Raw genomic sequence first — 23299 nt, 5'->3', positions numbered from 1 at the left:
TTTAAAGGTATTCATGCTGCCACTGTAGTCTCACTGTGTTGTGCTGGTTGACAGCTGGGTCACGTATTCTCTTAAAAAAAAAGATCAGGTTTATGGTGTTGTCCCGGGAAAAGCACTTGGACTAAGAAGAACATTCGTAACCCTCAAGAGGAAAATGATGGTGCTTATTCTGTCAGAATAATATAAAATAAAAGTTTTAACATTCTGAAAAATAGAGATGTGTGTTTTTTAGTGATCAAGAAGGGTGTCAAATAAAAATAAATAAATATATATATAGCTATATTACGACACAATATTGTAACACGGACAGATACATATTCATGTGGAAAACGTGGACAGTGTTCCACCTGAAGAGCCATTCGTTCGACTCACTCTGCAGCTTTTGTTTATCCACTTCAGCACAAGTGAAATCACTGAACTCTGCTGTTTCAGGGGCAACTTCTGTGGCTTTGTTAAATCTCCTGAAATCAGGACGAGGGACACAAGAAGGAATTCATAAATTAGATTGCAGTGACTAGAGACGCATAGTTGTTGTGTTTTCCCGTTAGGTGATATATGTACTATTATTTAGTAGATTATTAGTTATGACTATAATTACAAGTGACTGGATAGGTGAATGATGAGGACAGGTGACCTTTGACCCATTTGACTGATACATTATGTGTTTACATATTTATTCATTATTTTGTCAGCACTTTCATTTGTAAACGTTTGCCTTTAATGAAAAACAATTCATGTCAGATTTGTGTTCCCTTGTTCCCCTTTTTGCACGAGAAAGAACCCCCAACCTTGTTAAAAAGAAGTAACTGAGTACATTTTAACAAGCTACTGTTTTAAACTTTATCAAAAAAGTGGTACTTTTACTTTGCACCTCTGTAAAAACGAGTGAGGGAAAGAGAAAGAGAGAGAGTAACTGCTAACTGTGGCTGAAGTTCACTGTTTTGCTTCCCTGTCTGGGAGAAAAGTATCCACACCAGCATGTCTGCTGTCAACTTCCTGTTCCTCTTCAACGTCTATTTTTTAACATATCTCCACTACAGACCCTCATTTTTCTTCTCTGGTCAAGATGTTTTTGAGAAGAGTACTGAGACTTTTTAGAAGTTCAGTATCAGTCACAATTTCTTGACAGTAGTGGGTGATGCAACAGACCAAAACACCAAACTAAGTAGTTTGTGTGTGTGTGTGTGTGTGTGTATATATACATATGCTGTTGCAGGAAGCCGAAGAATCAGTGTCTTTGTCACCAGAGAGGAGAGAGTTGGAAAAACGCCTGTCAATTGTTTCCAATTGTTTGCACATTGAGACAAAAACATGTTTTACACAAATTTTGTTTGTGTACAACCGCAGTGTTTTTTCTCAATAAAACGTTGTGGTTTTCTTCATTTTAAATTGTTAATACACTATTTTAACATGCAGTAAAGTGTATATCAAACAACTGCCAGATATTGAAAGTCATGCTGGAAAAATGGGCAAAGTCACTTACTCACAGGACATTTTCCGGCCCTTTTATGGTTAAAATAAGCACCAAAGGGTGAAAAGTGAGACTGATATCATTTTTGTATTCTTTGTATTTTAGGCAGTGCTGTGGAGATACAAGTTCTCTCAACTAAAAGGATCATCTGATGATGGAAAAAGCAAGATCAAGTTTTTATTCCAAAATCAAGACTCCAAATCTATTGAAGCAAAGGTAAGTAACATAAACCTAGTGTTAAGTGTAACGCTGAAAAACATGAGAAGAAATGCTATAGACTTTTGAAGCAGCAAGGTCAAATGTAATTAAGTATAAAGAAGATTTCTCTTCTCTCTCTCTCAGGAGCTGGAATTCTCAAACCTCTTCGCCGTGCTTCATTGTATTCATGCTTTTTTTGCTGCCAAGGTTGCTTGTCTGGACCCGATGTTTGTGGAGAGCCACAGCACCGCAACCACCACTGGGATAGCTTCACTGTCCAGTATCTCATGTAATTCACAGATACCCAAACTCAAATATGTCACTTGACAGGCGCTGCTCTCAGAGCCCTCGTGAAAAAAGACACTGAACTTACACACGTGACCATTGCCTAAAGATGTGGACAGCAGAAGAGGAGTAAACTGAGATTAGGAGGGACTGATACAGCCGTCATCTCTGACGGTGCATCAGATTTTCAGGAATTTCTGGAATAATTGTGGAACTTAACACAAACCTCTACTTTGAATAACTTCACAGAAACACTATGAGCCCAAAAATGTGGGACTGCAAATGTTTTCAAGTCAAGTTTTTTCCTTCCTCAGACACCACAACAATCGACAACAACACACAAAAAGGAAAAATCCACTCCCACCATGGGTTTTTCTACTCTGTGTGTAGAAAAAACTTTAACTTATATTCAAAATCAGTTTTAAAGCAAAATATATTTTCCATACATTATGTGACGTCCAACTAAAAGTTTTAAAGAGTTTAATATTATTTTGCTGGCAGAATGAAGGTAAGAAATGAATGGTTTTAAATCGGCGCTGGTATTATTATATTCTATAACCTTGTTTGTGTTCGTCTGTATGTATGAGTGTTTGCAGAATTACTGAATGAAAGTTGTCAATCAGGTTCACCTTCCACTCAAGCGTAATCTGACAAAAAAAAAACACTCTGAACATGATTTTAAACAGCTTGCATAATCTTTTTTTTATATCATTTATTAAAAATAAATTGATTGTGTAAATAAACACTGACGCTCAAATGAGCTAAAAAAAATGATGAATTATGGTGAGAAATGAATTACGTGTAGGAGTTATTGCGTTTGTTCATTTCGATGTGCACCAGAGTCGAGTAGATAGACAGTGCATAACCTTGTCATTGTCATCATTTACTCTGTGGACCAATTTAGAAGAATAAAAATCAGCAATGGTGTATTTTTGGAATATTTTATCTTTTCTGACTCAAGCTTGTAAATATAATAAAAAGGGACATTTTTTTGACAAAAAGGAAAAAAAAAAAAAGAAATCGCAAATGTAGCAAAAAGATTTATGCCCCTTTAAAACGTCCCTCTGTGTTGCACTGCGGAGTGCAGCGGAGTCACATCTCAACTTTGATAATCACAGAGAGTCGAGCCGCAATTAGTCATGCTCCTACTTTCCATTTACAAAGTAGAACCCAAACACTAGAGGCCCACGGGTCAGTAAGTCTCGAGTCTAGAGGACAGCAAATTAAACTGGGTCAGTGAAGAGCTTCGTACTGTGCAGGCTTGTTCTGCCGACATGAGTGTGTGAGGGGAACAAGTGGTGGTGGTGTGCTCTATGCAAAGAAAGTCTGAGTGATGCTTCTGTGCTTTAAACGATCCTGGTCGCATATTCCCTTATAACACAGGAGCTAGAGTGAGGATTATTTTATTTTTTGCAGATGTTTTATTAACAAATATGCTGTGTAATGAAGTAATAAATGAGGCCTTTTACAACATGGCTCACTTGTGGCGGGTTTTTTACATCTGTCACAGTGTCATGATGATGATGTTTGTCCAACGACATTGATGACACATTGATGTGTGTGCATGTGTGAAGAGAGAACGTGTTAATTACAGTATGTGAAGCATAAGTCAAACCTTAAAACGCAGTTATCCAAGCTTAATTTGCCATACATACAGCGGTGAAATGCCCTCTTGAGTCACAAGGCACACAATAAAGTGTCCTCTAGAGTGGCAAAAACATGAGAAGGTGCCCTACTGGCTGCTGTTCACATGAGGCCTCGAAAAGAAAAACATACATTTAAAAATAATTGATCGCAGAAGTGCCTTTCTAGAGGAGAAAGTGATGCCCTTGCAGCTTTTCTGTTTCCTGTGAGTGTCCTTCCAATCAAAAAAGTTATGAAGCTCGTGCTGTCCCTACATGACCGTGTCCTTAGAGCAGGGGTGTCAAACTCATTTCAGTTCAGGGGTCACATACAAAGTGATTTGACCTCAAGTGGGCCGGACCAGTAAAATAATAGCATAGTAACCTATAAACACCAAGATATTTTGTTTTAACATTTAATGACGTACCTTTTCACAAAACGTATCACAAACAATTTCAACCAGTGCAATCTCAACCATATTATGCAAAGGTTTACCATTTACACGTGTGCAAAACAACTTAGAGATCACAGTGGATCGACAAAGGCACAACACATTTAGTCACAGGTATCAAATACAAATCTAGACTGTAATCATAATGTGAAATTTTAACAAATGCATCCTGCCGGTTCTGGCCAGCGGGCCGTATGTTTGACACCCCTGCCTATGAGGAAATGTATACTCAGGGCTGTATAGAACATGATCATCTCGGTGAAATAAATTCAACTATAATGTGTGGAGGTCCACATGAAATTCTGTCCCCAGGAACTTCAGACTTGCCTGCCTTAAGTGTACTAGTGACGCCTGCCCCACCAGTGCGCATTAGGTGCCCTTTTTCGCCCCTGCCTTTCCAAATGTCGGTGCACGCCACTGCACTTTGTGCCAATCCCATGCAAACTCCATGACTGGGTCTCTCCAACACAGGCCTTCTCGCTGCAAAGGCAAGAAAAGCTAACCACTATACCAACCGCGTGGCAATTATACGTCCAGTGTTAGTGACATCTAATAGTGAGCTGTCCTTCTTCATTTGCATAATAAGCTTATGCTTTAAAAAGCAAAGTTGACCAGTAGAAACACAAGATGGCTGTAACACAGGTGCTTACGTACGTACACTTAAGTGACTTCAAGTAAAGAAAATGCATACAACTTCTGATTTGGTATAGAGCATCCATGACTATATAAAACAAGTTGGGTTTTTTCCTTTGAAGGTGTTCATTCTGAAAGAACTGATATTATGTGTTCTATTTCATGACCTTCATGCTTTGACTAAATTGTTTTAATGTTTTGTCACATTGCGTTAAATGTTAAAGGGATGCAGATTGGTAACACATTAACCTTTTATTGCAGATAAAAGCCTGATTACACGATTCCGGTCGCCGTCTGTGAATAATTCCACTGCACGGTGTCAGAAGAATAGACGTAATTGAAGGTCATTCGTTGATTGCGCTCAGTGAGTCTTATGCTGAATCCAGTTCTCACTGACGTGGTTCGGCTTTACAAATCCTAAAATTTCCCCTTCACTATTTACATATTCTGCATGTTTGTTTAGAGGACTGGCTTGTACTTAAACTGAGACCAAAACACTGATTAGAAGAGGCATAATGTGATTGAGACCTTTATTTTTGTGCCAAACATTTACGGAGAAACAAAAAATCTTTTCAAAATGAACTAAGCACACACACTATGAGAAATCAACCCAGGCATGGTCAAAAAGTAACAGAATTATTTTGGCTCTTAACAAATTAACAATATACGAGCACAGACTTGGTAATGACTTCCCCGGCGACCATTTCTGTGCTCAAACTTGATTGAAGTCACAGCAATCCTATTAACTTTGGTGGAGGCTGTGACCTGAGATTCATACGCCTAATGTGTTCTCCAACTAGCAATTACATTTCAGACAATGTTTATAATCTGTTGTGTGCCCACCATCGGTCATATGAGCCTTAATGGATATTATGCAAATCAGATGGGACTGTTTTCTTATAGGTAATAATCATTTGATTAATTGTTCTATTATTGCTTACCTGCAAAGCTTTCAGATAAAAAACAAAATGCAAAAAAGACAAAAAGAATTTACAGAAAATAAACGTTACCTCTTTAAAACACAAGAACTACTTGTAGAGAATCACCCCATTTTCAAACAAAACGTTGTTTTTTTTTTCATTACACTAGAACAAAAGTGAAGATCTATACCACTATATATTTCTTACCTATTTAACAGACAGCAGTGGAGTTTTGATTAACAGAATTCCCAGTGTCAAGATACAGTACAGCAAGAGGGCGCTACATTAAAAAAAAAAAAAACCCAATGCAAATGAAACTGTAGGCAGAATCATATCATAACAATACATATATATCACATTTATATTAAGAGAATTAATATTGACAACATTCACCTCAGCTCTTGGAATACTAAATTATGCATTCAAAGTGTGATGAAATTAAACTTCAGAGTCTGTGATGGTAGCGCGCGAAGAAAAAGTGACATCAATCAGCGACGTGCTGTTTCCTCTTTCACCGTGGAATGTTTTTTTTGTGGAAATATAGAGCATCATTTGGGTACAGTTTACTGTGCCAGACATCTCTCAGACGTCCTAATGTGACGGGGCATGTTGGCACTTTAAAAGCCATCGCTATGAGCAAAGTTCTGCAAGGAAATTGTACTTGTGATTTTAACAGGATTTCAATTCTGCCCCCAGTACGCAAGTATTAAGCCAAAACAAAAAAGTGGCACCTTCTTTTTTGCTTGACACCTGCAGCTTAAGGTGCTTTGCTGGACACTTCTCCAGTCCGAGATACAAAAGGCTTCAAAATCCTCCATGATCCTGATCAATTAAAAAAAAAAAATGTCTCAAGGCCATTAAATTGATTAATGGTCTTTAAAGTCTTTTTCCTTTATTTAAAAAAGTTGATCACTTGGGACATCACCTCCAGTGACCAAACATACCATGTAAAGCGAAGTCAGGAACACCCAAGACACACACACACAGTATATTCATGCATGTAATCATTACTGGTTAACACCTCCCCGTTACCAATTCCCCTCTACAAAAGTTGAAAATATGAACCATAATTTAACACCTGCCAACAGTTTCCCCCATTATTCCTATAACAACTGATATGATTAATGATTATTGAAACCAATATATTGTTTGCATTTACAATTTAAAAAAAAAAAGAAAGAAGAGGAAACTACCACACCTTATCATGACAGGAAGGATGTTACTTATATGCAAAGTGAGAGACAAGTATCTACGTATCTGTGTCCACACCTTGTAGAAAACATTAGGATAATAAAAGGTGCACTGTAGAAAAAAACGATGAACCAATCTGGTCTCTCTGTTGTCATAGGAACGCACAAAACACGTTGACCTAAAACAAAATATCCAGAAGAGTAACGACATAAGTGTCCCCAGTCATGATTATAAATGTAAGAGCGTCCCACTCCTGAAACTCAATGGGAAGATGTGGCTGTAATCAACTTCCTGTGTCTTTTGTCTCTTTCAGCATCATTGAATTGCCAGACACTGAAGTTAAAGCTTCTAAAAAAGGTGCAATAAACGTCTTTTTTTAATCTTTCTTTTTTTTTAATGGCATGATCATATTTTAACAAATATAGATTCTGAGAACCAATTCTTAATCTGCACACTTCTGCAGAAATCCTGAAATATTGTGATAAAATCTGAAATAAGTTTCTGAAACAATGTCATTTTAATATACACTTTTCATTGTTTTGTTGTTGTTGTTGTTTTATCTACAAAAGAAACAAGTCAACAAAAACTAACGGGGTTTGTGACAATCAGAACATTATTATCCAGTATTACCTATGAAGTGTCTTTCCATAAGAATTGTGTCGTCTGGATTTAATGAAAATAATGCTACATTTGTACTGAAGAGGGTGAAAAATGGCATTTCAGCAGGAGCTGCACCCAGAGAGAATGGATATCCAGGGAATCAGTCATTTCTCTCTGTAATACAGCAAATATGCTTTCAGTGACTCAGGCAGGGGTAACGCCATTATTTGGTCTCTCAAGATGTTCACTTGCTTGAGTATTTCAATGTCACCAATGTCTCTCTCCTCTTCCTCCTCCACTTCCTTGTGCTCCTCCTCGGCGTGCTCCTCCTCCTCGCTCTCCACCATTTGGGGGATCAGCTGGTTGCCCACAAACACGTAGGTGTTGATGCGTCGCCGCCGGCAGCGTCTGCGCTTGCGCTTCTGCGGGACTCTCTGCACCGTCCCCTTGCCCTGGCCGTCCTCGCTGGACAGGTTTCTGAGGGTGCGGCGTATGTAGATCCGAGCAAGGTCCTGAAGGCTGCGGACAGTCACCGGGGCTGAGGAACAAGCAGAGACGACACGCTTCCTTTAGAGCAATGCGTCACAAAAATAACAATAATCTATACCAATGCACCACTCTTTTCTACTAGGTCAGCATGAACAAGTGAAGCCATCAACAACAACAACAACAACAACAACAACAAAAGGTGGCGTCTAAAGCTGCAGAGCAAAACTCATACATCGAAGCAAATCCTGCTGGAGGAATGATCTCATCACATCACTGCCTGACTTTAAATATTCCATACTTAACAGGATTAGGCACAGTACAACTCAAAGAATGCCTTTTCTTTTGCTGAGAGTGGTGGAGAAACTTACGCAGGTTAACAGTGTCCGGCTTCTCTCCATCCGCTCTGCTCTGTTGGATCAACGGGGCAAAGGACACTGCCAAAATGTTTTTGCTCTCCCATGTGCTCTGACCAGTCCTGGTTATCTGGGTCAGCTGCATAAAGAGACACAACCTGAACTCAACACTGAGCACTCATAAAATATGAAATAGTGTATAATATTATAGAGAACCGGGGCTAAGGGCCCAAACCACCACAGTTTCTGGAAAATGTGTATGTACTGTATTTTTTATATCCCATCAATGTTTCATAAACAGCATACATTTGAGTGGCTATCCATCTGCCATTGAGTGTTCTTTTGGGACCTTTCACCTGGATATGTTCTTCTCCTGAGGTCTGTATTTTACTCTCCACCGGTGCCAAAGAGCAGCAATTATTTCAGTATGAATACATCGTCTGCTTATTAAGCAGAATTGGCACACTTAAAGGTGTTATCCAACTGCCAGGTGTTGGTTACGGGTGGCAGATAAATGCACGGTGACCCAAGAGAGAGGACACACAGTATACGTGCAGTACATGCTGCCACATCAAATAAGAACACAAAAGATCATTTTAATGAGAAAATGTTACAATATAACAGATTTCATGAGGTATACATTAATAAAAAAAAAAAATATATATATATATATACATATATATACACATATATATACACATATATATATATATATATACATATATATATACATATATATATATAACACTATTAATACAAAGCTTCAATTAAATTGTGATTAATTTGGTGTGGAAGAACTTGACTGGAGTCCTGACCTCAACCCCACATTCAAGCACCTTTGGGAAAAGTGGATCACAGATTGTGAGCCAGGTCTTCTCGTCCAACAACACTGCCTGACCTCATAAATGCGCTCCAGGATGAATGGGCTCAAGTTCCCATTGAAACACTTCAAAATCTTCCAGGAAGTGGAATATGGCGTCCGAGTATGTGTGGACACTCATACAGAGTCCACACAGCATCTTTGTTCCATAACAGTGGCTGACTGCATAAAACTGCTGTAACCAATGATTACTTTCAAAATGGATCCATCTGTGATCGTTTGATCCACCGCTAATACGCTATCACCCCAAACCAAAAGCCTGAAAATACTCAGATTACCGTATTGTTGTGCAGAATCTTGCATTTTATAATTAAAAATGTTTATCATTTCAATTTGAAGACAGACTGTGTAACATAATCTGCCTTCAAAGATCTAAAAATGACAAGATAGTGTGACGTATTTTGGTCGAACAGTGTACTTACATTAGCCCAAGTGTCTCCAACGGTCTTAAAATCCCCAGAAATCCATATTTCTATTCCAGGTAGTGGAACATTTGATTTGGCCTTTTAATGACACCATCAGCTTTACGGTCTCTGCTATAACTTTATACGTTAACAATAGTTAGACAGTGTGTTTTATTTTTTCATTTTATTCTCTTGTGTATTTGTCACTAATGGATCAAGTCGACTCGTCACCATGTGCTGCACGTTCTGCCACTAAAGCTCTAGCGGGAGAACCAAACAGGACAAAAATTCCCATGATCCCACACTGCTACTTCCTGCCGTCATAGTAGGCGGTCTCTCGTTATTGTTTTAACTGAGAGACCCCCAGCGACAGAATATACACACTGTGTGTTTAGGCAATTAATCAACTATCTGCTTATTGTTATCCAGCCGGCAATAAATTGTATCCAGCAACTAATTAATTGTCAGTCTTACAGTTGCAGTTATGGTATGCAGTATTTTCTCAAGTCATTTACCGCGACCAGACACATCATTAAAAAGGTTGCCCTGAACAGCCATCGGGTCTTAAAGCGTAATTACCAGTCCCCAGTTTCCATTCCACCGACATGAGGCTGTGGACTCATCGTGCATGGCGATAATGTAAGTGTACATTTATATCTTTAATGGTCTGAGAGGCAGTCAAGTGGCACAGGTTCAGTAAGAGCAGCAGATACTGAGAGCAGCTTTAAGTATGGTTCACGCTTTCACAGCCATCTTTAATGTATACTCAGGGGGGGAATGAGTGCTTCATTGCAACACATTATTGCTCAAAGTCTCTGTGTGGGTACTTTTTTTTCAATCTATACAGCCACAAGGCTGGATGTGATTGTATTTTAAAATAAATATCATGAATGCGGCAGGTAATGTCAATACCTGAGCGTGTGCATGGAGATTTCCTGAAGCCATTTAACAGCAGAAACAAGACACAGTATCACAACAAAGAAATCTATTTCATGTAATGTGTTACACCGTAACATATAAAATGTAAACTGGGTAAAAAACAAAAAAACAAACGTGGGAGTTCTGCATGACAACACAACGCTTGCATGTTAATGTTGCCTCTTCACATGAGTATACACTTTCTGCTTCATTTTAAAACGCTTAGGTAGTGATGGATTGGAAAAGACTAACTTTACATTGATGAAGGGTCACAACAAAGAGAAATAACGCTCGGAAAGTGATTCATATTAGTTAATATGGCCTGAGTGAAAATGAGTCATGGTACTGTCAAAAGTCTTATCAAGATTAATGTTCTCCCCCAAGTCTCATAAGTGTGCAGGCTGCTTTTGTTGCTACTATAAAGCCTTTTATGATGTTTTTTTAAAAAGGTAATTCATATTTTTAGCCATTACTGTACTTACTGAATTCACTTCAGAGTGTAGTAAACACATAATATCAAAACTTTGGTCATAACATTTAATCGAACCCAGGTTTTTCCTCGAAACAACTTCAACTGCCCAAAACTCTTGCCTGTGAGTCTGTCAAGGTCTTAACCCTCCAAACTGAAAAGGTTCCTGCCAACCATTTTCGCATTCCCAAAAAACATCAGCACTTTTAAATGATCCACAGTCTGTCCACATTCACACATCCACCATTTTAAATAAAATATTATTGTGTGTGCGCTCCTGACACAGCTGCTCAAATCCAGGGGCAGTTCTGGCTCAATAATGCATGTGGCAGTTGCATAAGCCGTCTTGTAGGTCAAAACTATTTTACCTGGTTTTATAACGAGTATGTTCTGGATTATTCAGTGCTGTGTAGTGCTTACCTGATCCTCTATAGGCATCACCAGGATTCCTCCAATTTTGAGCAGCACTTTCATGTAATTTTCATGGTCCTTCTGAACTCCGGCACCACAGTAAATGCGGTCGTATTGATGACTGTCTGTTGCAATTTCAAGACAGTTTCCGACCACAAAGACCGGCTCACAAAATTCGAACCTGTGACAAAATGACAACAGTGAATATAATACAGCAAACAACCATGGGGGACATATTTTCCTTTCTTTCAGGCTCAGCATCACATATGTGGCTGGAGCAAGGGTCCTCAAAATGTTTATACCAAGCATCAGTTGAAAAAATATTGAGCTCTTGAAATAACACCTTTAATGCCAACGTTACAACACAGTGTTGTAAATAGGTCAACTAGTAATCAGCAAATAAGTCAGCTACAGACCAGAGTGGCAGTTTCCACCTGTTTCCAGTGTTGATGCACGGCTAACTGGCTGCTGGTTGTAACATATTATTAAATAGTCAAATACAAGAGTTTGAACCCTTGACAAGACGACAAGGGAACAAAACTCCCAGAACAATTCCTTCAACCCCAAGTGGATGTACTCGCACCACAGTTTTGCTTCTTTATCAGTCTTCTTTTCTTTTCTTTTTTTCAAATCAATTTTACTGTCAACAAAATGTGTTTCCACGGCTTGTACTCACTTATCAAAGCTGTCGCTATTCTTTATGAAATCATCCAGTTTCTCTCTGGCATATTCAACCACATCCTTATGGAGCTCAACTCCATGGTTCACACCAAATGGCCCTGAGGGAAAAAAAATAATTACCTTTAAAATTATTGTAACAGAGCATTTCATATTGCCTATTACAGTAGCATGTGGACAAGAGTGAAGGCGGATATTATGATTCTGAAATCTGAGTACTATTAGTGCTAATATAGTAAAGTAGTAACTTTGGGTTACGGACACTTGGTCTGACAAGAAATGCAATTCCCTTTACAGCTTTTGGCATTGCGTTATCTAAATAACACTAAACCATCTCAGTAATTCCTACATATTATAAAGAAAGCCACAGCTGTGATAAAAGGGAACACTATGCTCACCTATGATAAGGCCGACCATTGTGCTCAAGTAGCCAGTTCCACTGCCCAGATTAAGGAAAGAGAGTCCCGGCTGCAGCTTGAGGGCCTCCATCACCTCCGAGTATATACATGGAGCAGATAGATGTATGTTGCCATGCTTCCATGCCAGGTCTTTGTAAGCGCCGTCCCGGTAGCCGTCCAGATAGTAGTCACCGCGGTCTATGGCTCGAAAAGCCTGTTCTACCTTTTCTGTGCGAATGTACTGAGCTTCTTTCAGATTATCAATGAGGTCGTCATTGTCCTCCCCGGCGCTCACGGCTCCCCCCATGGCCAAAAAGAAGAAGTGAAACACAAGGGGCGAAGTCGTACTCGGGATGAGTGATTCCTACTCACAGTGACATGGAGATGGTCGGCGTCACTGTCACTGCTCAGGCGTCAACAGTCATGTCCAGGCAGAAAGTGACCTGAGGGGAAAAAAGACATAAACATTGTGAGACATTGTGTAGAGTGCAGCCTTCAGATGCGGCTTAAAGTAAAGATTTAATAGTATTGCCCTACAACTGGGATGGTCTTATGATGAAAAATTAACAACCGTAAGAGACACAGACTGAATAATCAATGACATACTGTGCTATAACCGTTTTCTCCCTAATTAGCTCCCCTCAGGATAAAATGTAGGGGATTTATTTATTTGTGCAATATGCCAAATGAAATAATGTAGCCGTAAGATTTGTGTAACCATTCACTAGAGCAAATGTCTTCATCAAAATGTCATGTCTGGAAAACTATCCAATAACACGAGACATGCAACACATGTTATGTGGAGAAAGAAGAAATCTCCTAAACAGGAAATGTCTTGAAAGTTTGGATCGTTTGAATCTTTGTGAAGAGTCTGGATATAATTCTACTGAGTGGTTCCAATAACACAGCCTGGTTGGGGTGGAGCACCGGGTTTTCTTTGGGGTTGCAGAGGCTTGGAGATGATGTACTCATTGAAGTATTTTATTTTCTTGCAGCAGTAGCTCAGTGAACACAGGCAAAGCTAACTCATTTGGCCTGGTAAGTATGTGTTATGCACCACTGGCCCATTCAATTCATATAAATGACAGACAGACTGATCAAATATAGAATTTCATTTGAGTTCTTCTTAAAATGTGAGAGAAATTATGGAAAATGTACCTAATTTGATGCTAATTATTTAGTGGCTCAGGGCACTGTTTTCACTGCGACAGTGCATATTTGCAAGTTGAAGACGATATGATTAATAATAATAATAATAACAATAATAATAATAATACGTCATGTCTCATTGACAGACTGTTATCACTGATTGCTTCAGACGCCGTCACATCCAAATTTGATGTAAGCGTGACAGGCTGTCTGTCACTGTAATCTGCTTGGTCCATAAATGAGGGGTTATGTTGTTACGCTGACATGCTTTGACTTGTGGACTTCAACCAGGCCATAAAATAACCAGCATGGGAATTAATATATACAGTATTTTGATGTGGAAAAAATGACATATAATGCAACATAATCTGGTCATAGATCATCACCACGGCAATCTCTGAGAAGGTAAACTGCCAGTTTATTAAGTACAGCCTAGCTAGCTAAAATGCTAACCACTCTGTACTTAATCAACAGGCTTCTGAATTATAAAATGCATGTTTTGTTGCAACTGATTCGAGTGGAGGCCACACAGTTTGTGTAGTGGTTAACGCTCTTGCCTTTTGCAGTAAGAAGACCTGTGTTCCAGACCCGGTCAGAACAAGGACCTTTCTGCATGGAGTTTGCATGTTCTCCCTGTGTGTGTGTGTGTGTGTGGGCTTTCACGGGTTCTCTGGTTTCCTCCCACAATTTGTTTATATAACATGTGTTTATTTAATTATATGGTGTCTGTGTCAGATACCAATATCAAAAACTGTGCATGGTGAAGCATGCAATATAAGATTTTTGGATTATATTTTACTTTCATATATGTCCGATATCCGATCCAGTCATTTTGACCATTATCGGACTGATACCAATACTGACCAATACCAATTTCCATCCCTATTAGGCATCATGATATTTTATTTTGCTTATTTAATGCTGTGCTAGATTCTTGCTCATGTTCAAATCTGGTTGTGGGTCTTAGAGCTTTAGCAACATTTTCAGAGGCCTCAATGTCTGACATTGGGGAATGTTGCATGTATTGATTCAACTCAGTGATTATTTTTGAAGGCTGTATCTTACAGAGCTGTGTCTGGACTATTTAGTCTTCCTCCGTTGGTAAATATGAAGAAAACAAGATAAACCTTTCTCCCAGATCATCACACCAATTATTATCACTCTCCGATATAGCTTACATGCTGATACATGATTCAGACTTGTCAGCTTATTCAGTAGAAATAAATTCCATTGTGTGGAGTTGTGCCACATAGCTGTTTGCTGAGGCAGAGAAACTAACTAAGGTTCAGGGTGGCTTGATTTCTCTCAACATTATAACCTTTGTGCAGGGATCATTTATTGGATTTGTCCTCCTATCATATAACATTGCTGTCGTTGAGCCAAGGGCTGTGACATTGATAAAATGATTACTATAACCTGTCACTAACTTTGTTTAACCTTTACACAGAAAGTTACAGGTTAAACAGAGTTAGTGACAGATTTGCAGAAGTATTTTAAGCATTTTTCTTGAGTACTTTACGCACTTCAGGCCAAATTACACAGTCTGAGATGGTAAAACGGTTCTTAGGTTGAAGTGTTGACAACTCAGGTCCACACTGAGGCTGTAATTTTTGTGATGTGCGCAATGTGCATCACAAAACTGATTTATATTAAGGGGTCCCAAGCCCAAAAGGTTCAGAGCCAAAGCTATAAGAGGCTGTTTTTGCTTAAGTAAGCACTACATAAAAATACAGTGGTGCTTTAAAACATTACACTAGCTCTTGACTTTACTATGTACACTTCACTGTTAATACCTCATTATAGCAATATGAAAGAAAGTCCTCACGTGCTAATTTTATTTATCATTTTATTAATGCCTTCATCACCAAAAAAAAATGTCCCACACTGCTTCAGCATGGGTGAGTAAATAGATGGGGATGGAGACAAGTGAAACAAGTCTTGAATTTCCCCTCTGCCTTCTCAGCATCTCCACATCTGAGTCAGCTAATAAAGATTAAATTCAGAGGTGACTTTGTAGCGGAAGGCCAGGTAAGGTAATTTTCCACTGGCTCCTCTACACAAGCAAAAAGAGTCATTGATTCACTCACTATTACTGATTGCACAACAGTGTATTTCTTTTTTTATCCCAATGTTTCCCTCTGAACCCTCTCAAATGCATAGTTCTTTGAGTTTGCCTGCAGTAGACAGAAGATCCAGGAAAATGGGTCAGGGGAGGTATTCTGTACGCAAATTGCTTCTGGGAACCGCTGTACATTTGGACCAATGATAATCTTGACTCTTACAACGGGTCATTATTCATCCTCTCTGCCAAGACAAATCAACGGAGGCCAGCTGGGTAATAACAGTCTCTGCAACAGTAAAGATAGTCTAAAATAGAGGGACAAGAATCTCACTTTATAAAGAGGAATCCACTGGTAAACACACACAGGATGTCCTGGGTTTATCTCCTCTGGTGTATTAATGTGTAGAGATGCCATTTCAGGCCATGTATATAGGTGCTGTGGCCCGGTGAGGGACACCGCCTGAACCGCACAAGTTGACGAAACATGTAACAGAACCTCTGGTGACACAAGATAACCTTTAATGCTGTAACTAAACACCAAAGGCCCGTCTAGCTCACAAACCCAAGACATAGAGATGGGCATTTTAAGTAAAACATTTATTATCAGATGATTATTCATTGTCACCGATTGGCTTGTCTGAGCTGTCAGAGAGAAAATCCCCGCAGATTTTAAAAGTACATAAAAAATGTATTCACTCCATACATCCTGTAGCTCTCAGATCTAGGGTCAAAGTAAAGCTACACCACGTAACCTGGAGGATAAAGAGATAAGAGATAGAGATCAGCCTCTAACTAATTTACGTTTGTAACTAATCAACATTTTACAATCTAACAACAAATCAGCGATTCATGCCCATAAGACGTAGTGGTGTGGTTACTGACAATACAAACAATATACAGCTATGCTGCTGGAAAAAGAGAAGTATACTCATACCTGTGGCAAAATACCTCTCCTACACAAGAGGTACGTATTTGTGGCGGTGTTGTCGTGGACTGTGCCATTTTTAGAAGCCTTTCCAATATTCTGATTCGATCATGTTTGTTAAGAACTAAGAAACAGATAAAAATGTGTGTCGTCCACTACAGAAATCAGCTTTAATTGTCACGTTAATACAAAAGTTTAAAAAGCAATTAGATGGGAGTGTATTATTAAATTACGCAGGTGTATTTGTGATTGATACTTTACTCCCATTTTCACAGCAGCAAAAAATGTGAGCCAGTTCATGCTGCCGTCATCGCTTCATCTTTTTATTATTGTCATGTCTCTGCATGTATGTCCCCAGACGTTTCCACCTGTTCAACACAATTTAATAACAAGACTTCTCAAAACCCACTTCCCATTACATCTACTTGGATACGGTAGGTTAAATTGTGATTTTGCTGGCCTTTAAACGCACTTATATATTTCCATGTTTTGGATCTTGCTGGACTCATTTTACCACTTGTATTATTTAGGTCCTACTGTGCCCAAGTATTCTTTTTTTTCCATCATCATCATCAATATTATAATGATAAGTACATTTTTAAGGGCCTTGCCAAGCAGAAAAACTCACCAAACTGCACACATCAGGACCCGACTGAGTTTTAGTGTGACCGCTTGAATTTTGCAGAAATGATAGTTAAAAACACTTTTTCACATTTGTGTTCCCAGTAGCCAAGCAGCAGACTTTCCATCCAGACCACCTTCCTTTGATCTGACACTGTCCTCACCTGTCTTTGAACTGCATGCGGGTTACCCTGGCAACTGTGGTAGTGGCCAAACTTAGGTTAAATCTAATGATCAGAGCGTAGTTGCAAATTCAAAAAGGAAGTAGATGTTTAATTATTTTCACCTCCATGGCCAATGTCCACTTTCACTGTGGTACATATTTGCATAGCAAGAGAAAAGAAATATAAATACAGCAACACATTGTTTTCTATACAACAGCATGTTGTTGCACTGGTTAAAGAGCATTGGTAATTAATGAGGCTGAGGCCTAACCTCCATGCTCATTTTTGTTTTCTTCCTCCATCAATTAGATACATTACATTTTTGATAAACAACGGTTGTTGTTGTTTTTTAAATACATTGTCAATCAACGCTTTACCGTTCACATGAGGGTTAGGGGGGCCTGGAGTCCATCTATTTTTCATTACAATGGTACAACTTCTCTGCAGTTATATAGTTTGGATACCAAGAGGTGTGATTTAATTTCTATAAAACAGACTTCAATGAGCCACTCACTTTAATGAACCTTGTATTACCGCATTCCCAGATGCATATAGAAGACAAACTGCCAAGCAATACTCATCCTCAAAAGTGGATAAACTTTTGATGAAGGCAATAATGAAGATTTTCCTTTGGTTCCACCCTCGAGCTATGCTGGTACTTTCAGACTTGAATTAAAAGTGTGTTCATGAATCAAATCTCTCTCCATTTATGCAAATTTGATCCGTAGACTCTGCCTTAATTAGCCACAAACAGTCATGAGATGCAACAGTAAAGGCATGCCTTGTGCCAGAGTGTCTGTATGTGTGAAACATCTCTACACAGAGTTCTCAAAATGTACCAATTGTTTCTCTCCCTCTTAGTCTCTAAAGGATTCATGATTAAAAGCATGTGTCAAAAAGGTAAATCTTAACTGCTGTCGGCTGCAGCACCATGAGTTTAAAGTTAAGGTTGCTTTAGTGTGAATTAATTAACTTCTTAGTTGTGAAATGTACCATATTATTTGAAGAGAAGAGAAGCCAGATAGCTGATGATAAGATGACAGCCAATGTGTCAGATCAACCAATATCACTCAAGTTTTCATTTCGTGGTTGGTTGTTTTACGGCAGTAGGAATTTGTAAATGTTACATTACTGTCATTCCTCTCTTTCCTTTGCCTCTACTGCCTCCTTCTGCACTGTACCTCACTCAGTTAGAATGTTGGTGGACCCACTTTCCAAAATGTACAGTGACCATTATTTTTCATTCATTTACACACATTGCTTCTGAATAATTCATTTGTGAATTAATTATTTTTATCTTAATCCATCTTAATGTTGACTAGTTTATCACATAGGTTTCCAGCGAAGCAAAAGGAGATCATCAGGTGACATGAATCTTTGACTTGCAGTCATTCAAAAGTACAGTTGTTTACAAATGAGTAAAAATAAAATTGCAAGATTACATTTATAGAAAGGTCACAATAATAGTGTCTCAGTACCTTAGTAGTACATTTGATCTCTCACTGTATTTAGACGAAAATTATCAATAATAAAGTGATGTGCTGTCTGCTCATACCCAGGCAAAGCAACCTTGTTACATTATTTCATAGGAATTAAAGTGAATGAATCAATCCCCTCTCTGCAGTCATATCTCTCACACCCGGTTGAGGAAGTAGTACCACGCTGTGTGGTTTGTCGTGCATCTCTCACGAAACGTTGTTACACAGATTAATTCTTTGTGGTTTAGGAGAGCAAACTATTACAGACAATTTGGCAACATCTCCGCCCCGAGACAAACACACAAATTGTTCTCATTAGTAGGGGAGGGAGGATTAGGGATGACAAATTAGTTTATCTACTTATACTGTTAGTTGCATTTGAGTCAAAAGATTCAGTAAAAAGATGTCTGGGTCTGAGACGAGACCCAATAGTGGTCATAATGCTCGTCTAAACGTCTGGTATTTAAAAATGTGTTTCCCATTTCTTTTAATATGGGGATGCATTTTTTTTTTTTAAAGATGATGAAATATATGAACCTAATTCACAATATAGACCGTGACAAGAGCAAATACATTTAAGTTTTCTGACTATTTTTATACAGCAATTTAAGTAACACCTCATATTATTTTGAATTAAATACAACAGAGATACCCAAAAGATATGTTTAGGCTTGCCATGTGTTTCGTAACATAAGGATTTGTTTTCCGTATTTGAAAGACAAATCACGCACTTTGTTCAGAAAAATTCCAGATTAGTCCACTCATGACGATTGCGCGACTTGTATGAGGGGAAATAAAATCCTCCTCCTCCTGCTGTCAGACACTCTTTCATTACTGTCCAACAGAAAATGGCCACTTTTAATTGGACGTCCAATTCACTGAGAGTTTTGTGTATCATAGCAATGGAGATGAGAAGGTAAAATGGGGACAGGAAGATACTGTTCAGGTGAAAAGAGAAGATTGCAGACATGTTCCCTGTTCCTTATTTCCTTACCAAGAAGTTTACAACCCTATATTTGTTTGATAATTAATCACAACCTCATTTTAAACAACTGTTTGTTTTTTTTAATAGTGTAAGCGAAACATTACATTTAAAACGTTCAGAGTACGGCAGCTATTTAAGTGCAAGGAATAAGGAGACTTCTTCACCTCATACGTGGTTTACTGTGTCTATTTTTCTGGTCACCACAAAACTGACAGCCGGTGCAGCCAATCACCGCCGAGCCTGGTCACGTGACGCAGTTGCCACACAGACAGCGGCCTGTCAGCCAATCACAGAGCGGGACACTTTCTTCGCACTGCGTGTGACGACGGAGCAAAACAACAACACCGTTTTCACAAAATGTTGTCAAGCGCTGTAAATCATGGCTGCCCCTTTCATGCTGCCCGTCCACATACGTGTGTGAGAAAACACATGGCGAGTGTGACATTTGTTACACGAAGACACAACGCTGTCAGCGTGTTTGTGTGCAGCTCCCACTGCTTTTGTTCACACTTGACGACAAAAGCGCAGCTGCTGGTCGTCGGCTCTCTGCAGTAGTTTAGATTCTTTAGCCTAACCGGTTTGACGAGAAGACGCAGAAATATCCCCACTGCGACTTTAATAAAAACAGCTTAGGAGAAATCATGATGAAAAGAAGGGGGAGTCGTTCATTTGCCATAAAGCCTATTGCGCCTGATGGAGCCGGAGTTTCCCCACTCCACGCACACAATTAAACACGTAAACACGAAGAAAATGCACGAATGTAGGTCACACTCACAACTGAGATATGTGGGTTTAAATGTGGAACCGTGAGCATCCGAGTCACCGTCGCACACGAGCTAAACTTAATAGCTAACATTAGCTGCTGCGGGCCTGAGTGCGCCATCGTCACAACATAGTCAGACAAAGCAGGTTATATTATCCCGCACACGCACACACAAGCACGCAGACACTCACTGTGCTGTGTCGCATTAACTAACGCGAACAAAAGCAGTCAGCACACACGCCAACAAGAGAACTTGCAGTTAGTTCGTAAGAAAACCAAAGTAAATAAAAAAAAATACTCACAGTGTGGTGTCGCATTAACTCACTCCTTGTAACGGAGCGCGCTGTGCTATGTTCACAGGACACTTTGAGACGCGAATGCCTCCTGCAGAGGCCGCCTACTAGTTTACTGTGCTAACTAACTCGCTAAGTAACTAACTAACTGACCGGCTGCACGGTTTCCGAAAGGTAAAGTAGAGAGGAAGAGCCGCCGTGTCCAAGTGGAGGAAGAAAGAAACAGCTGAGCGGAGGATGTAAACACACGAGGTCACGTGGTTTGAAATGTTGTCGATAGAGGGAAGCACTGTTGCTTCTCTATCTATCTATCTATCTATCTATGTGTCTATCTATCTATCTATCTATCTATCTATCTATCTATCTATCTATCTAAATAATACATTATTTCTACCCTTCCAATAAATGTATATTATGTATACATACGTATATTGTAAACACGAAATTAGACCTAATGATTAATGTTTGTCTTATTTTAGCCACATATTTCACCCACAAGGCAACATTTATAAAGACTCCACCCATATTTACATGCTTTTATAATGACATCTAACTCTATATAAAGTCCCTAAAGTACATGAAATCAAAATGTGTCAAAGACCTCTATGCTTGGAAGATCTATACATTCTAAAACAATGTACTATAAATTATATAAAGTGCATATTGTATGTACTTTTAGCTCATTTCATTTTGAGTCAGGGATGGGGTTTTGAAAAGCTGTTTCACTGATAAAAAACAGTTTAGTTTGAGACTTTTTCATTTTAGCTTTTTGAGGTATAGAAGAATCATATTTAACAATGGCCTCTAATCTCTTATTGAACTATTCTCTGACACATTTTAAATACTGGATCATCAAGTACAACCTGTGGAAAAAGAAATACTTCAGGGCTATTGAGGCTCTGATCATAGTGTAGTTCTCAAACTTTTTGTATTTGAGCTCTCGAAGTAACACCGTAATCACCAACGTTAAAATACAGTGGTGCAAATAGGCCGAGCAAAGACTTTTCACAGTAAATAAAATAAACTGCTCTCTCATCGTCCTCCTCTCTTGTTGTTATTTGTGTTATTTTCTACACATTCTGGTCAAAATTGCTCTGCTCCACTCTGATCACGTACCCAACAGTATTCCTGGTGGTACACGTACCACAGTTTGAGAACCATGGGTGTAGTTCATCACCAGTGACTGTGACAAACTGGTGGTGGTGATGATCTCTTTGCTTTTAATCTCTTTGCCCCAAAGCCGTCCTTGTAACCTTGCACAGTTCCCTTAAGGAAAGGCCTAAATTTAGCCCACACTTGGTTTCTGTGTGGGAAGAGATGACGACCGGGTTTAGTCAGGCAGCATTTGTGTTTGGCAGATGAACACTGGTTTGGACAGGTGGGCTCTCTCTAAACAAGCTTATCCTTGAGCTGCTGTGCTGAGTGTTTGTTTTAGACCAAATTATTGCCTTAACTGATCTAATTTCTAGAAAACAGAAGTTCACTTTTTCCTCCGTGTCATTTATTAATGTGACACTGGTTATTGGACTTCAGCTACATACCAATACATTTTAGACATAAGGACAAAATAGTCAAGGATGAAGATTTCAATTGAGGTTCATTAAAGCGCCTCTTGTAATTGACTACTTACTCATCCATGGTCATTAGATATGAGCATCTCCTCTCCAAATCTGACCAGATTTGACCATCATAGCGACACGGTCGCAGTCAATTATTGATTTCACATTGTTCTGAATTTGAATTCATTCATCGGTTTAGTTGTAGAGTTATTTATCTCTGTCCTGACGCGATAAGTTGCCTTTTAAGTTACTTATTAAGCAGAAACGTGTGAGTTGTATTGCGTTGTACAGGTTCAGACCTGTCTAAAAAGCTTTGAGACTTTTGGACATGACACACTACGAATACAATAAAACATTTATCTTCTGCGGAGTGAGCATGAGGACACATCACCGCAATGTCTGTTTAACTTAAGATACCTGTACACCGCTTATATTTCACACACACACAACATGTATACAGTACAAGATGATAGAGTTTCATGCGACGATGGGGGAAAATGGTTGTTCATGATGTGGTGTCAAATAACAGACTCTTGAATTCTGAATCATGTGCTCGTACCACAAATCCATCCATCGTTAAAGGTCTTACCTCACATTATCCGACTGTTAATCATTGCATGTGAATGTAACAGCAAATGTTAAGCAGGAACAGAATATTTCATATTTATGAGAAATACAAGTTTATTATTTCATTCACTTCTGACTGGTAAGAGAACGTGTTTGAATCTAACTTTAGTTTGGTTTACTTCATTTAATTACATGTTTCCCTTTAATATCTAAAGAAAAAAAGATGTTATGGCAGAATATTCACTAATTTGACCTGTTTTCTAATTCGGTGTTTCCCACACTTTTTTATTGGTGACCCAAGTTTTATAGATGACAACACTATTGTGACTCAACCTCAATCATGACATTCATAAAATAATAC

General features: G+C 38.9%; 2 protein-coding genes across 2 annotated transcripts in view; one reads left to right on the top strand and one right to left on the bottom strand.

Annotated features, from left to right (window-relative positions):
• Positions 1-2913, top strand: part of sntg1 (syntrophin, gamma 1) — a 37465-nt gene extending 34552 nt beyond the window's left edge. The window contains exons 19-20 of the mRNA XM_044045167.1: positions 1577-1687; positions 1814-2913. Of these exons, the coding sequence (XP_043901102.1) occupies positions 1577-1687; positions 1814-1996 (294 nt within the window). The 3' untranslated portion in view covers positions 1997-2913. The remainder of the gene's footprint in view (positions 1-1576; positions 1688-1813) is intronic.
• A 2264-nt stretch (positions 2914-5177) lies between these two features.
• On the bottom strand, positions 5178-21063 carry pcmtd1 (protein-L-isoaspartate (D-aspartate) O-methyltransferase domain containing 1). Its single transcript, XM_044034037.1, has 6 exons — positions 20822-21063; positions 12373-12815; positions 11973-12075; positions 11306-11477; positions 8230-8353; positions 5178-7910 (listed from the first exon to the last, which is right to left on the bottom strand). The coding sequence occupies exons 2-6, from the start codon at positions 12677-12679 to the stop codon at positions 7537-7539; spliced, it is 1080 nt and encodes a 359-aa protein (XP_043889972.1). The 5' UTR covers positions 12680-12815; positions 20822-21063; the 3' UTR covers positions 5178-7536.
• Between the last annotated feature and the right edge of the window lie 2236 nt (positions 21064-23299).

The sequence above is a fragment of the Solea senegalensis genome, linkage group LG1, assembly GCF_019176455.1.
Source record: "Solea senegalensis isolate Sse05_10M linkage group LG1, IFAPA_SoseM_1, whole genome shotgun sequence".
Classification (NCBI taxonomy): Eukaryota; Metazoa; Chordata; class Actinopteri; order Pleuronectiformes; family Soleidae; genus Solea; species Solea senegalensis.
This window is presented reverse-complemented; position numbering and strand designations above follow the sequence as displayed.

Excerpts from the sequence above, each read along its gene's own strand:
- pcmtd1 (XM_044034037.1), bottom strand. The coding sequence starts at position 12,679 with ATGGGGGGAGCCGTGAGCGCCGGGGAGGACAATGACGACCTCATTGAT. Across the intron at positions 11,478-11,972 it reads AATAGCGACAGCTTTGATAA|GTTCGAATTTTGTGAGCCGG; the intron begins GTGAGTACAAGC and ends ATTTTGTCACAG. Across the intron at positions 7,911-8,229 it reads GCCGGACACTGTTAACCTGC|CCCCGGTGACTGTCCGCAGC; the intron begins GTAAGTTTCTCC and ends CTTGTTCCTCAG.